Source organism: Uloborus diversus, chromosome 10 (genome assembly GCF_026930045.1).
Source record: "Uloborus diversus isolate 005 chromosome 10, Udiv.v.3.1, whole genome shotgun sequence".
In the NCBI taxonomy this organism is placed as follows: Eukaryota; Metazoa; Arthropoda; class Arachnida; order Araneae; family Uloboridae; genus Uloborus; species Uloborus diversus.
The window spans coordinates 57,539,936-57,552,654 of record NC_072740.1 but is presented as its reverse complement, the minus strand read 5'-3'; the positions used below and the strand labels follow the sequence as shown (position 1 = coordinate 57,552,654).

Here is a 12,719-nt window from a genome sequence, read left to right as displayed (position 1 = left end):
GTAAGGCTCGGAATTTTAATTTTAGGACCCAAAAATGGTTTAAAGTGACTATTTCTACCTGAGTTAATTATCGCTTCGTCTCTATTTTAGTTTCATTCGAAAACCTGTAAAACAAGGGGGTATATAAGGGAGGGGCTGAGGGGGTCCGGGCCGCCCTCCAAAATCCAGAAAAAAAATTACTAAAGGTAGATATTTTTGGTTTTAGTTGCTCACAAATAATTCCCAAACTTTTAGCTACAAATAAAAAGAAAGAATAAATAAATATGATAGCAATAATAAATAATTATAATACGTCAGATCAGAGATTTCCGAACTAGGTGCCGCAGGAAGAGATGAAGGGTGCCATGAAATGACCGTGGTAACAATAATATATAAAAACCCCAGACTAGGATGTTCTGAGATGGTGTTCAGAAGGGCCAGAGATCCGTACTCCTTACTCAAGAAAAGAGAGAGTCTTGGGAAAGCGAAGTTATTTAAACAAAAAGAAAAGCAAATAATGTTGGCGAAAAATATCAATTCTTTCGAAAAGAAATCTTTAAATTAAACTTTTTTTTAACAGATGCAGCTTAGTGCCTTAAGTTCCTCTCTTTTATCCCTCCCCCATTTTTTTTCTTCTTCATAGTCTGTCTGAAGAGAAGTATCTTCTTTTCAGACGCTATCACAACGCGACTGCCGGCCAACGAACAATTTGGGAGTTGTAGGCAATATTCGCTTTGCCCGGGGTATCAACTTTACCATGGTTTCCCCTAGCCTATAATGGCGTTTTTAAGATTTCAATTTCTAAAAATTTCCGCAGAAGGCCCTCCGAATTTTTCCTCCCCGTAGCATTACCAAAGATCGTCTAAAACTGCGTTCTTAGGACTACAATTCCAAAAATTTCCGGGGTAGAACCCCCTGCACCCCCTACCCACCAAAAGCGAGAATTTTTTAAGAGTGCTCTCCGGACACTATTTTTTTGCTGCGCCACAGGGTGACAATATGAAATCCTTGTTCCATCTCGAAAAAAGGAGAAGCACTGTTGCCCCCCCCCCCCTCAAAAAATTGAAATTACAAAAAAGGGGGGGGGGAGCTAATCTTGGTTATATAGGGCCCCTCCAAAATAAAAACCTATATACGCCACTGCTGTAAAAAGTATCCCTTTGAAAGATTTCCTTCCTTTGGAACTTATCAATGGTCTAAATTTCCCAGGCGGTAAGTTGTAAGCATTTTTAAGTAAGGAGAAATCAATTTTAAAATGAATATTTATCATTTGCACGAGCTGGGTTTTCATTATCATAAATAAAATCATTGAGAAGAAAGATTTGTTGTAATTTTCTTCTCAAGTGTGCTTTTGCTTTGAAGCTTCTCTGTTACTTGTGGATAAAATTTTCCTTTGCTATTGTTACAGTTCTGATGGGGTTTGTTGGCGTTATTTGAAAACTGCAACCCTTATTCTAATGTTTTTTTTCGAAACTTGTGTTCTTATTCTAATAGGGAATTTTTGTAAGTTTTTCTCTTTTTCTTCTTGAGTGTTTGGGGGACTATTGTCCCGTTTTAATGGTAAGTTTTTGGGACCATTATCCTTACCAGGGGTCGATACAGGTTTTATTTTTGGGTCGCCATTTTGTGAAAAAGCAAAATATTTTTATGAATCTTCCTTATTTTTGTGAAAAAGAAATAAAGGGCGTATAAGGTAGGGGCTGAGGGGGCCCGGGCCCTCTCCAAAATCTGGAAAAAAAATAAATGAAGGTAGTTAATTTTGGTTTTAGTAGCTCACAAAATAATTTCTAAAAACTTATAGCTACAAAAAAAGAAAAAATAATAATAATGAATAAATAACTATGATTGTGGTAATAATAATTATAATACATTAGATCAGAGATTTCTGAACTGGGTGCCGCAGGAAGAGGTGAGGGGTGCTCTAAAGTGCCCTTGTCGCATAACTCAAGAACGGTAACTCCAAGAAAGTTGAAATTTGGTTGCGTAAGCGAGGCAAGGCACACAGATTGTAGTCCTCATCAAAATATACCTGTGCAATTAAGCACCAAAAGAAAGAAAAGATTTGACTGACGACGTTTCTGATGTTTATATAGCTGTGCTGTGGTTGACTTGGAGTTTGACTGTGGAGTTCATCTCAGTGGTCTCATTCTGCACTAGATATCACACCAGCTATATTTCTCCCTCCATGGTAAGGAGTTAGTTTTCCGTTGAACTCATAAATCTTGTTAAATGAGACAGCAATAAAAATTTTCAAACTAACTCCAGAATAAAAAAAAAAAAAAAAAAAAAAATACTTTAAAAATTTTATAGCAAATGAAAACATTCATTATGAATTTTTTTTATTAAAAGTAATTCCCCCCCCCCTCCCCCCTCCAAAGCTAGGGACCCCAAAGCCCGTGCTTCTCGGGCTTACATTGAAATCAGATCCTGATGGCAACTTATCTTTTTTGAGGTCCACAAACCTCTGCACGTGGGTGTTCCTCCTGGGTGGTGACTCCTCCGCCTCCTTTTCCATGTTTTCCCACCAGATTTTTTTTTTTTTTTTTTAATATGCCAACCCTCTCAACTTTAGACAATCCTCTTTAGACAAAAACATCTACCCCTGGCATTCATTTGAGTTTTGACATTTAGAATTCAAATTATATTCTTTGCCATTATGATTGCAATAAAAGCTATTTGTAGGAATAAGAAACCCAACTAGTAGGCTCTTATCGCAATTTGTGATTGCGAAAAACATAATTTGAATTCAAGATGGATCATGTCATGTCAAGTGTCCTAGATTCAGACAAGGTCCCCACTCGACCCTCTCCAATTTTCTCCATAAGTTGTATGGTTCTGCCAATATCCATAGTTTTGTAAAGGCCTCTGTTTTCGCATTGAAATTGAAATGACAAAATCACCAAGTTTATGCTTTCATTGCTCGCGACCTGAGATGGTTGCAAAATTTTGGACTGACATTTGGTGATTCTGATCAACTTTTGGGGTAGAAGAGCCTAGTTGTAGCAAAAGCAAATGCATGGTATATTTTTCTGTAATATTTAAAATGGAAATGAGACCTCTAACGATTATTTTAGAATGTCTGAGTGTCTCTGTATCATAAAGATTACTTAACTAAAGAAATATACGTTTGAAAGATTTTTTTTTTATTATTAAGAGAAAATGTAACATTGTAAAAAATGAACTTTTGAAATTTGTATGGGACACCCTCTCATTTTGGTTTATGGCCTAAAATAAGACTTCCATTAAAATGTTAAACAAAAGAAATGCATTTTAGGGGTAGCTACCAAGCTTCAAAGTTTTGAATATCCAACACTTTTTTCTTAATTTGATTAAGTTTTACATCAAACTGCTAAATACATAAAATATATCAATTAATACAGGAAGGTTAAATTTTGCCTATTGCAAAGTCAACTCATATTTAGCTTTAATATTAATATGTAAATTTTTATAATTATAAGCTCAGAGTGCAAGACTTTATCCCCTTATTATCTGGGCTATAGCATGTAAAAGCGTACAGCGTGATTTATCAGAGTACACTAAAATAATCCTCAATTTAGTGTCTCAGAATAAAAAGCAGTTCAAATAATGCTCAAAATTTGAAAAATAAACTCGCAGCTGATTTTGGGTTAGCCACTAAAACTAATTATCGAGTGTCATCCATTGTACTAGGGAAAGATATTTCACAATTACTTTTAGTACCAAAATTTCAACCAGGAATTGAAGATGCAATCATTTCAGCAGTTTATGAAACATCCTGCCCCATGCTCTGCTCAACTGTCTCCACTAGGGGGCAGTGAGACGACTTCCTTTTGGAAATTATTTTTTAAAAATTGAATACAATAAGGATAAAATTTTGGAAAAAAAAAAGACGAGGAGAAACCATGAAATCTAATTAGAGCCAAATCAAAGTCCTGTATTTATATTTTCTTTTAAAATAAAATCAAAGAAATTGTAGCAAAACAAAAGGAAGTTATCCCACTGTGGCGTCCTTCTCTTACTCTTAATTATGATTTATTCATGTCTTTTGCAATCGTGCAGTGTGCCTCTTAATATATGAGCTAATATTATAGAATTAAAATCAAGCAAAATGTGATACATATTGCAAATAAGAAATCCTGCATGTTCTTGACTTACACAGTTGAGAAACTATAATTTTCCAATGATGCAGAAAACAGCAAAAACATGTTCTGTAAAATTTTAATGATGATATAACTTACATTTAACGCTAAAACCATAAAATATACAATTCCTTTCTTCATTAAAAACGAAGTGTCAAAAGCAATTATTTTTATGATTACATTATGCAATTATTTATATCTCCTATATTTATTGAAATTGCTTTATAACTAATTATTTCATGTTGAATAATGCTTGGTTATGATTCATTTAGAGTTTTTTTTTTTAAATAAAAGTAACAATCCTGCACTATTTCAAATATGATATACTGTTGAATCATCAGTTCATGCACTGGAATACCATACAATTAAATTCCTTCAAGAATGCAAAAATATAGCATACATTAGTAATTTACACCAGTAAATAACTCATTTTATACAATTGAATGAATTGATTTTTAACTTAATCAATCGTAAAAATACATTTTTTACAACATTCAACCTTAAATGCTATCTGAACTGTTATTTTGTATACTGTTTGAGCTATTTTCCGCAGTTCTCTGGTAGTAACGTTTTTAATATCTGTTCTTCCAAGAAATGCTACAACTTTCAACCACAATAGACTGTGTGTTGATGAATAAGTATTCTGCACAAACTTAACATGACTTCCTTATGCACATCTTTGACGTGATACACAGTTAAGACACATATATATTCTTGCCAATCATTCTGTGAGGCAACACAGTATGCGTCGTCAAGATTCGTCATGGATATTACTAAGACTTTCAGCCTGAAATCCAGTATTCACAAGTTCTAGATACTAATTGCATTAGGAATGTATTCAGGATCTAACCAGTCATAAGGAAAAGCTTCAGATCTGTTTCGTAGCTTTATTTGCCGACTTATTTGTGCCAATTCTTCTCGAAATCTGTAACATAAAAACAAATAAATTTTTATTTTATCCTTTTGTAGTTCATTACATGCAACATTATTATGAGTTAGTAAGAAAATGAATCATTCATGCTTTTCTTTTATTTATAAACATACTTTTAACGAACAAACTGGCAAATAGGCAGTAAATTTACAGGGTAAGCTGCACAAAATTCAGTGCCTTATGCTTTTACTAAATTGTTGTAATTTCATTGATCGAAATGGAATTAGCATTCAAACTGATACAACTCTTTAATACTGACCCACTCTATGATTGATAATCCGAAGTCTACTTTCATTGGATAACTGTATGAAATAAATTCCTTAAGAAAAGTGGGACGTCATGTAATGAGAAATGTTGAATTTTCGTCATTTATTTAAAAATATGATACATTATTTATTTGGATAAAGTGAGTAGAGATTGCACAGGCGGAGATATAACGCACAAAGGGATTCGGAGGGAAAGAATTGAGTAAGCGCGCAGAGACTAAATCTAATTGTACAAGTGCAGTATTTGAGTGTGCTCATGAAATGAAAGTGCATTCTGGTTGTTCAGAGCGTTCACGATAAAAATATCGCTACTTTGTGTTGTTTTAATCAAACTAGTATCTTAAACTAGTTACTTAATCAAGTAACACTACTCAAGTTTCATTCCCCGATTGGAATAAAACTTCGCACACCCAGGGCCTGATTAACCTCTAAAGTTAGGGGAAGCTAATTCTCATATCAGGGCCCCCCACCTTTTGTGTTTAGTGAATACTTTCTAAAAATTCTACGCACATTGAAACAAAACTCATTAATGCTATATGTATTAATTTTAAAAACGACCAAGCAGACTTCTAATTAAAGTTTATACCCCCCCCCAGACATATTGAACTTCTGTACATTACATATTTTTGTACTCCCATTTGCAGCAGATATGGGAGGTTAGTTGTTTCAGATTTATCCCTTCATAAAATTTATCAAGTGTGATAAAAGTAGGTTGTAGCACATTAAGGCAAGTTATACAAATGAAAATATCTTGCTATCACATTTTATAAACTGTGTTGACACTTTTTGTAATTCTCCCAAAAATTTTTATTTAGCGAGTTCTAATATTTGAATAATTTAAAAAATACATTCAAAAGCAGAAACTGAAATTTTAAAGTCATTTCTGCGCCCCTGTTGATTAAGAGAGGAAGTTTTTTCCTCTCTCTTTTCCTCTCTTTTCCTCTTCCAGCCTTTTGGGTAATCAGTTCCTGCGCACATCGATAGAACACGAAAAATATTGGATCCGTACTTTTTTTTTAATTTTTTCATCGGCAATAAACTTTTAACGGGGTGAAATTTACCCCTAAATATTGGATAATTGGGATATTAGAAAGTATTTGATAGTGATGGCAAATTCTGTTCCATGGGAAAGAGATGTTTCTCTGACTGGTGGGATAGTCTGCGAAAAGAGAAATGCGCTTCTGGGGGACAAAGTAAACAAACTTGTTTTTCTCCAAACTGTCAACACCAATATTCGGTTCCAAATTATCGACTTCCCAAACAACAAGTCGTCCCTCTATTACTTACAATTTGTGTTTAATTATTAACTAACAGTACAACACATATTTCTTGCTCTTAAAAATAATTGTTAGAATTAATTTTGTATTTTTTAAATAATTAGCACAACTTTTTCTCATCATTCAACTGACGGTAAGTGCTGTGATACATTTTTTCTTAGATTCTTTTATGATGTAAATTTACTTTTAGTTTCATTCATTTTGAAAATATTTTCTTATTACTATAACTAGTTTGTATTAATCGGTGCTTGTCTTATTATCAATTTTTGTCCTACTATAATACCAAGATGTTGCGAAATTATTCTTGTTAAATCATATTCATGGTTTGAAGTTCAGTATTTTCAATATATTCGTCGGGTACGTACTCATTTATATTGGTTAACTTTGTGTAGTATATTCAAAATTGTATGTTATACATTGATAAAAAGATCGATGTTTTAAAACATCGATGTTTGGAAACATCCATTTTTTTTGGCCGATATATCAACGCCATCGATGTTTTAATTTCTAACGTCGATGCTTTGAAACATCTATGTCTTGCCATCGATGTCGCACATCTAGTACGGATATCCCCTGACCCCTTCTGATCACCACTGCGTGGTGCCATCTAACGCAGGGTTCCAAACTTTAACAATTCGCGGCACCCTTTGAAGAATTTGAATTTTCTCACGGCATCCTAATCTGGTTTTATATGCATATTGTTACCATGGACACTTCGCAGCACCCCTCACCTCTTCTTCCGGCACCCAGTTTGGAAATCTCTGATCTAACGTATTATAATTATTATCACTTTCATATTTATTTATTTATTTTTGTAGCTAAAAGTTTAGAAATAGTTTTTGAGCAAATAAAACCAAAAATAAACCTTTGTTTAATTTTTTTCCAAATTTTGGAGGGGGCCCGGGCCCCTTCAGCCCCTTCCTTATCAACGCCCTTGATCAGCTTCTTGACCTCACCATTCTCGAGTTCAGTAAAATTCGGCATGAAGGACCCATATAACTAGATAAATAATCCTGTCAATTTTTAGATTTATATTTTGAAAATTGCTCAAAATGTAGACCTGTAAAAAAGTTCAAAATGTGCTTGAAAAATGAAAAGTGTGTTCTTATAAATGGCTGTAACTTCTCTCCTAATTACAGTAACATGAAAATTCAAAACCAATCGTAAAGCTAAAAAATAGAACTTTCTCTATTGATATATTACACGACTTTCTTACGATAGATTTAAGTTTCTGAGTCGTTTACCGTGACTTTTGACCTTGAAAATCTCAAAACCACGCCCCCTCAGTTTTTTTTTTTTAAGTGTGTTATTTTGCTCTAACACTATTCTTCCACTCTACCAAACATTGGGCTGGCACGGAATGTTTACATATTTTTTGCATATGTTTCACATCATTTCTGTTATAATATTATTATTTTAATTTTTTGAGCACATCAATCAAGGTTTCCTATTTTTTTTTTTTTTTTTTGTACTTTGCCATTGCGGTGCTGTGTTGTGAGACATTCAATATCAAAAATAATCAATGAATGACCTTGAAACTTAAAACTATCGTAAGAAAGTCGTGTAATGCATCAATAGAAAGCTCAATTTTTTTGACTTTACGATGGTTTTTAAATTTTCATTCTACTGTAATCAGGAGAAAAGTTAAGTCATTAATAAGAAACCACTTATAATTTTTTTCTTTCGCACATTTTGAGTTTTTTTATAGGTCTATTTGAACAATTTTCTAAATAGAAATCTAAAATTTGGCAGGGTTACCAAAAAATTGGCAATATTCACGTATTTCCTACTTACGAGATATCCTACACTGTTCTCATTCATTTACCCGGTAGGAGAGATTGCTCGACTTTCTGGTTACTTTGTATTGCAAGACGAAAATTGGCAAATTTTTTAAGTTAAACAAGTTACAAAGTAACTTAACGTATTTTGAAAATGTTCTGACGTTCCTCGTTATGATTCTTTAATTTTTTTTCCCCTTAAACTACAGTTTTGAGTCCTATCTAAAAATTATGGATTTTCTGATTTATCAAAGATTAAGTTAAAATATTACTCCAACTATAACTGTGATTGTATACAGAAACTTTGCAATAATATCATTTTAAATGTAATTAGTGTTAACAATTTAATTGTATAGTAATTATTAAAATTTAATCTCTTCTACTTATGTTAGCAACTTCTCCGACCCTATGTGAACAGATTACACAAAAACGCCTTCTGTCTTTTGCTATCAACTGTTGCATTACATTAAAGCTCAGTAGTAAAATAGTAATGAAAATGTAACCAACAAATGAGGCTAAAATTATTTTTGAATAGTTTCGCAAAACTTTGATAACTAGAGGTTTTTTTTTTTGTTGCCATTTTGTTGAATTGTGAGCAAACTCTTCTGGATTTACCTTATATAAAAATGTATCGCATGCATGGCTGCCAACTGCTACGCATTTTGCAGAGTTGCTCCGCAAAGAAGTTCTTTTGCTCCGCATTTTTAGGCCGAACGTTTTCACGCTTAAATTTTGTTATTTTATCCTAAACAAACATGTAAATATGGGAAATTGAAGATGCACTCAAAGATTGAATTAGTGTTTAAAGATGTTGTATTAATTTAAAAATATTTATCTTTCTACTTGTGTTTAAAATGATGATTAAAGCTCTAAAACAATTTTTAGTTATTTTTATTGATTTTTTATACAAAATGCTGAACTGCTCCGCAAAATTTTAAATTGCTCCTCAAAATCACCACAGATGCTCCTCAAATTGTGTCTCTAAGGTTGGCAACTCTGCATGAAATTGGCAAATTACATGCAGGGTAACATGCTGTAATTGGCAAATTTGTTTTTTTAACATTCTTTTTCTTACTTTCCTGCATGTTTGTTATTAAAATTAATAGCAAATTATTTTAAAAATCAACGTAGTGGACAGAAGTTATCTGCGCATCGGCATTCCCAATTTGTGTAACGCAGTGTGATCTGAAAATAACCGAAATTTTTAGTGATAGAATAAAATAAGCATGGCAATATGTTTTAAAGCTAGTATTTATTCCAAATAGTATCCATTTGACTCAATACAACGTTTGAACAACCAATTTATCCACGGACTTTTAAAATTCGGTTTTGGGAATGTTCTTTAGCATCTGTGTCATGGCCGCTTGAATGGCTGGGAACATCATTGTAAAAAGCTCCTTTCGTTGCAGTTTTCATTCTCAGGAACAGAAAATAGTCGCACGGTGGCAAATACGGAGAGTGATTGAGGGCACTAACTTTTTTCCAGTTCCCGAAACTGAAAACTGCATTGAAAGAGCGGTGTAGGTCATCGTTTAGTTTTGCGTAGTTAAAGAAGAGTAAAATAAGAAAAATTTAAAAACTGGAAGATGTAGAGTAAGGAGCGGTTTGGTGTGTCCTTAGCGTATGAGCGAATCTTCGATTCAAAAAGCTGTTTCTGCATTGTATCCAAGAAGCATGTTTCTTCCTCGCAAACTTTAAGGAAGGAAAAAATCGTAAAAATGCAAAAAGAGTTAATTAAAAATAAATCAACTGCGTAAGTGTACATAGGTATCAACCGAAGAATATTCTAAAAATAATTAGGAAAGGCGGAAAATTTTCGTGCAAAGTAATTTCCAAAACTTGAACGACAAAATTCAGTTCATTCTTGTGTTTACCTTCATGTAGGAAGCTTTCATCCTTGAAAAGGAAACTAACCGATAAAACTTGCAATATACCAGACAGCCCGTTATCACGTTCGGAGACTGCAGTTTCATTCTTATTAGAAGTCCTCAGTCAGGAGATGTCATCTTCCTCCAGCTCGGTTATTCACTATTCCTGACTGAGGAGCTCTAATAAGAATGATACTGCAGTCTCAGGATGTGATAACTGGGCTGTCTGGTATATTGCTGGTTAAACCACAACTAGTGGTAGGTACGGGGGAATTTGGTGTGAAAAGGGTCTGGTATATTGCATGTGGTTCTGCCTTAGCCCTGGCTTAGGGACGGTAACTTACTGCTAGATAAACAGTCTGAAGTAAGTAAGCAAGTAATAAATACGTACATCAAATAAATAAGTAAACATTGCACCCATAATCTTAGCAATTCATGCTACGAGACAAAGAAAAAAAAAAGACTTACTCTTCTGCTGCTTTAACACAAATTGGATTATACATGAATTGTATTTCAAAGTCTCCTAAGGATTTTGTAGCTTTAGTGCTTAGGATTTTTGTGATAGTCATAATATCCAAGGTTGTTTGCTTGGTTGGAATTTTGTTCAGAATATCGTTTTCAGTCACAGGTGCCTAAAAGTAAAACCAGTGATAAAGTGATTTTTATAACCAATAAATAACCGTGTTTAATGACAGCAATTGAAATACTTTGTTGTTACAAGAATAAAATTGCTTTGATTGTTTTTATAATACATACATTAACAAGACTTTCTCAGTGAGTTCTGAATCCATATGTGCCGATATTAAATTTAAAATCACTGCAATGCACGATTCGTCTTCAAGTTTTGTCGATTCACTCAGTAATTCGAACTATAAAAGGTATTTTGGGGGAATATCCTCTCATCCTCATAGAAATATATCTTTAAAAAATGTTTAAAATGGACCAATATGTTGTATAATCCAACGTCAGTAAATGGGAAGCACCATACTTTTTATTTGGAAAAAAAAAGATCTAATTTACTCATTTTGAATTACATTGAATGCGCTAGCATTTTTTTCGCAAATTGTTGAAGTGCAGCTCTACTGCCATTATATGCTATGGCATTTCATATTCGATAAAATGCATTTTTCCAAATGACGCCAATATATGTTTATAGGATTGTCAGTTAGTTCATAAAAACGCATGCGTCGCTGTGAATGAATCAGTAGTTGACACACGAACCTTTAGATCAGTTTTCATACCTATCTTTACATTTCAAGTTTTTACTTTGACTCGACTGTGGAGTAGTTTGAAAAACACTGCTACTTTCCCCTGTTATAGACTCTCAACATAACGATTGCTATTTGAGTAATTTCAAATGCAATAAAAAATCTGAAATTAGAAAGTGTTGAAATTACTTTTAGTGGTATTCAACATTACATAAAACAAGGGAGTATTTATACATTGTTTTAAATATAATTAGGTATAACAGCAAAATTTATAAAGAGCCAACTACGTAGTCTGAGAAGGAAAACTAAAAAAAAATCAAACTACGTATCACGACTACCTAACCTCTTCCCTTTCCTAATCTGCTCCAACGCCGAGATTTGAATCTCGGACCTTTAATTTCGAACCAAATACGGTATCACTGAGTTACAAATTGAACCCGATTGAACCCGTCATAATAGTGAATGAGATTACTGTTGTTAATATTTTTTCAAACAATTTGTGCAAAATATACGTGGGCTGTTAGAAAAGTATCCGACCGTATTGTTTGGTGCGAAAACCTGATGGATATGAATTAAGTGGGGCCGTGGTAGCCCGATCGGTAGAGTGTCGGACTCGGGGCCGGAGGGTCCTGAGTTCGAACCTCGATGGTCGAAGATCCACCGTCGTCATTAAAGGGGACTGGGCGACGTTAAATATGCTCGTGGTCTCAATGTCCTCCAAGTGAAACGATACCTCTGGGGGTGCTAGCACCAGGCAGCTACTTGCTCCTGGTCTAGTTCTAAATTCTCATTAATTGTTCGATCCGGTGATGGTGCTGCCATCTATCGGTATAAAAAAATAGAGGCAAGGCACTTAGTATGCAGTCCTCGACATAAATACAGTTGTAGTCAGTTGTGACTCGGAATCGAATATGAATTAAGTGCGCTTGCGCTTGCATCATCTGACTTAAGCGGCAGTCGCTGACAAACAGAGATTGACTGGCATAGGGTGTAGTGGTCTTGTCGGATATTTTTAATTTCAAAGAAAACGACTGAATGGCTGTAGCAGCAAGCAGCCCTATTGCATCAAATTTTGCCAGAAATTGGGCGACAGCCATGTGGAAACTATTTCAAAGATGCATGAAACTTTCAATGACGATTTTCCAGCAGTTTTCGCACATGATTTTGGCGAAAAAACAGAATCCTGTGGTTGAACAGGCTCTTTATACTTCCGATATTGCCCTCTGCGACTTCTAGCTATTTCTCAAACTTAAGATGCTAGAATAATTGCGGGGAGCCCTTAGGAACTACTTTG

The 12,719-nt window shown here is 34.0% G+C and overlaps 1 protein-coding gene across 1 annotated transcript in view; it reads right to left on the bottom strand.

Annotated features, from left to right (window-relative positions):
• Positions 1–4,160: 4,160 nt before the first annotated feature.
• LOC129231431 (polyunsaturated fatty acid 5-lipoxygenase-like) overlaps positions 4,161–12,719 on the bottom strand; it is a 60,117-nt gene continuing 51,558 nt past the window's right edge. Inside the window, exons 14-15 of the mRNA XM_054865745.1 lie at positions 10,686–10,849; positions 4,161–5,022 (exon numbers count right to left, since the gene is read on the bottom strand). Of these exons, the coding sequence (XP_054721720.1) occupies positions 4,908–5,022; positions 10,686–10,849 (279 nt within the window). The 3' untranslated portion in view covers positions 4,161–4,907. The remainder of the gene's footprint in view (positions 5,023–10,685; positions 10,850–12,719) is intronic.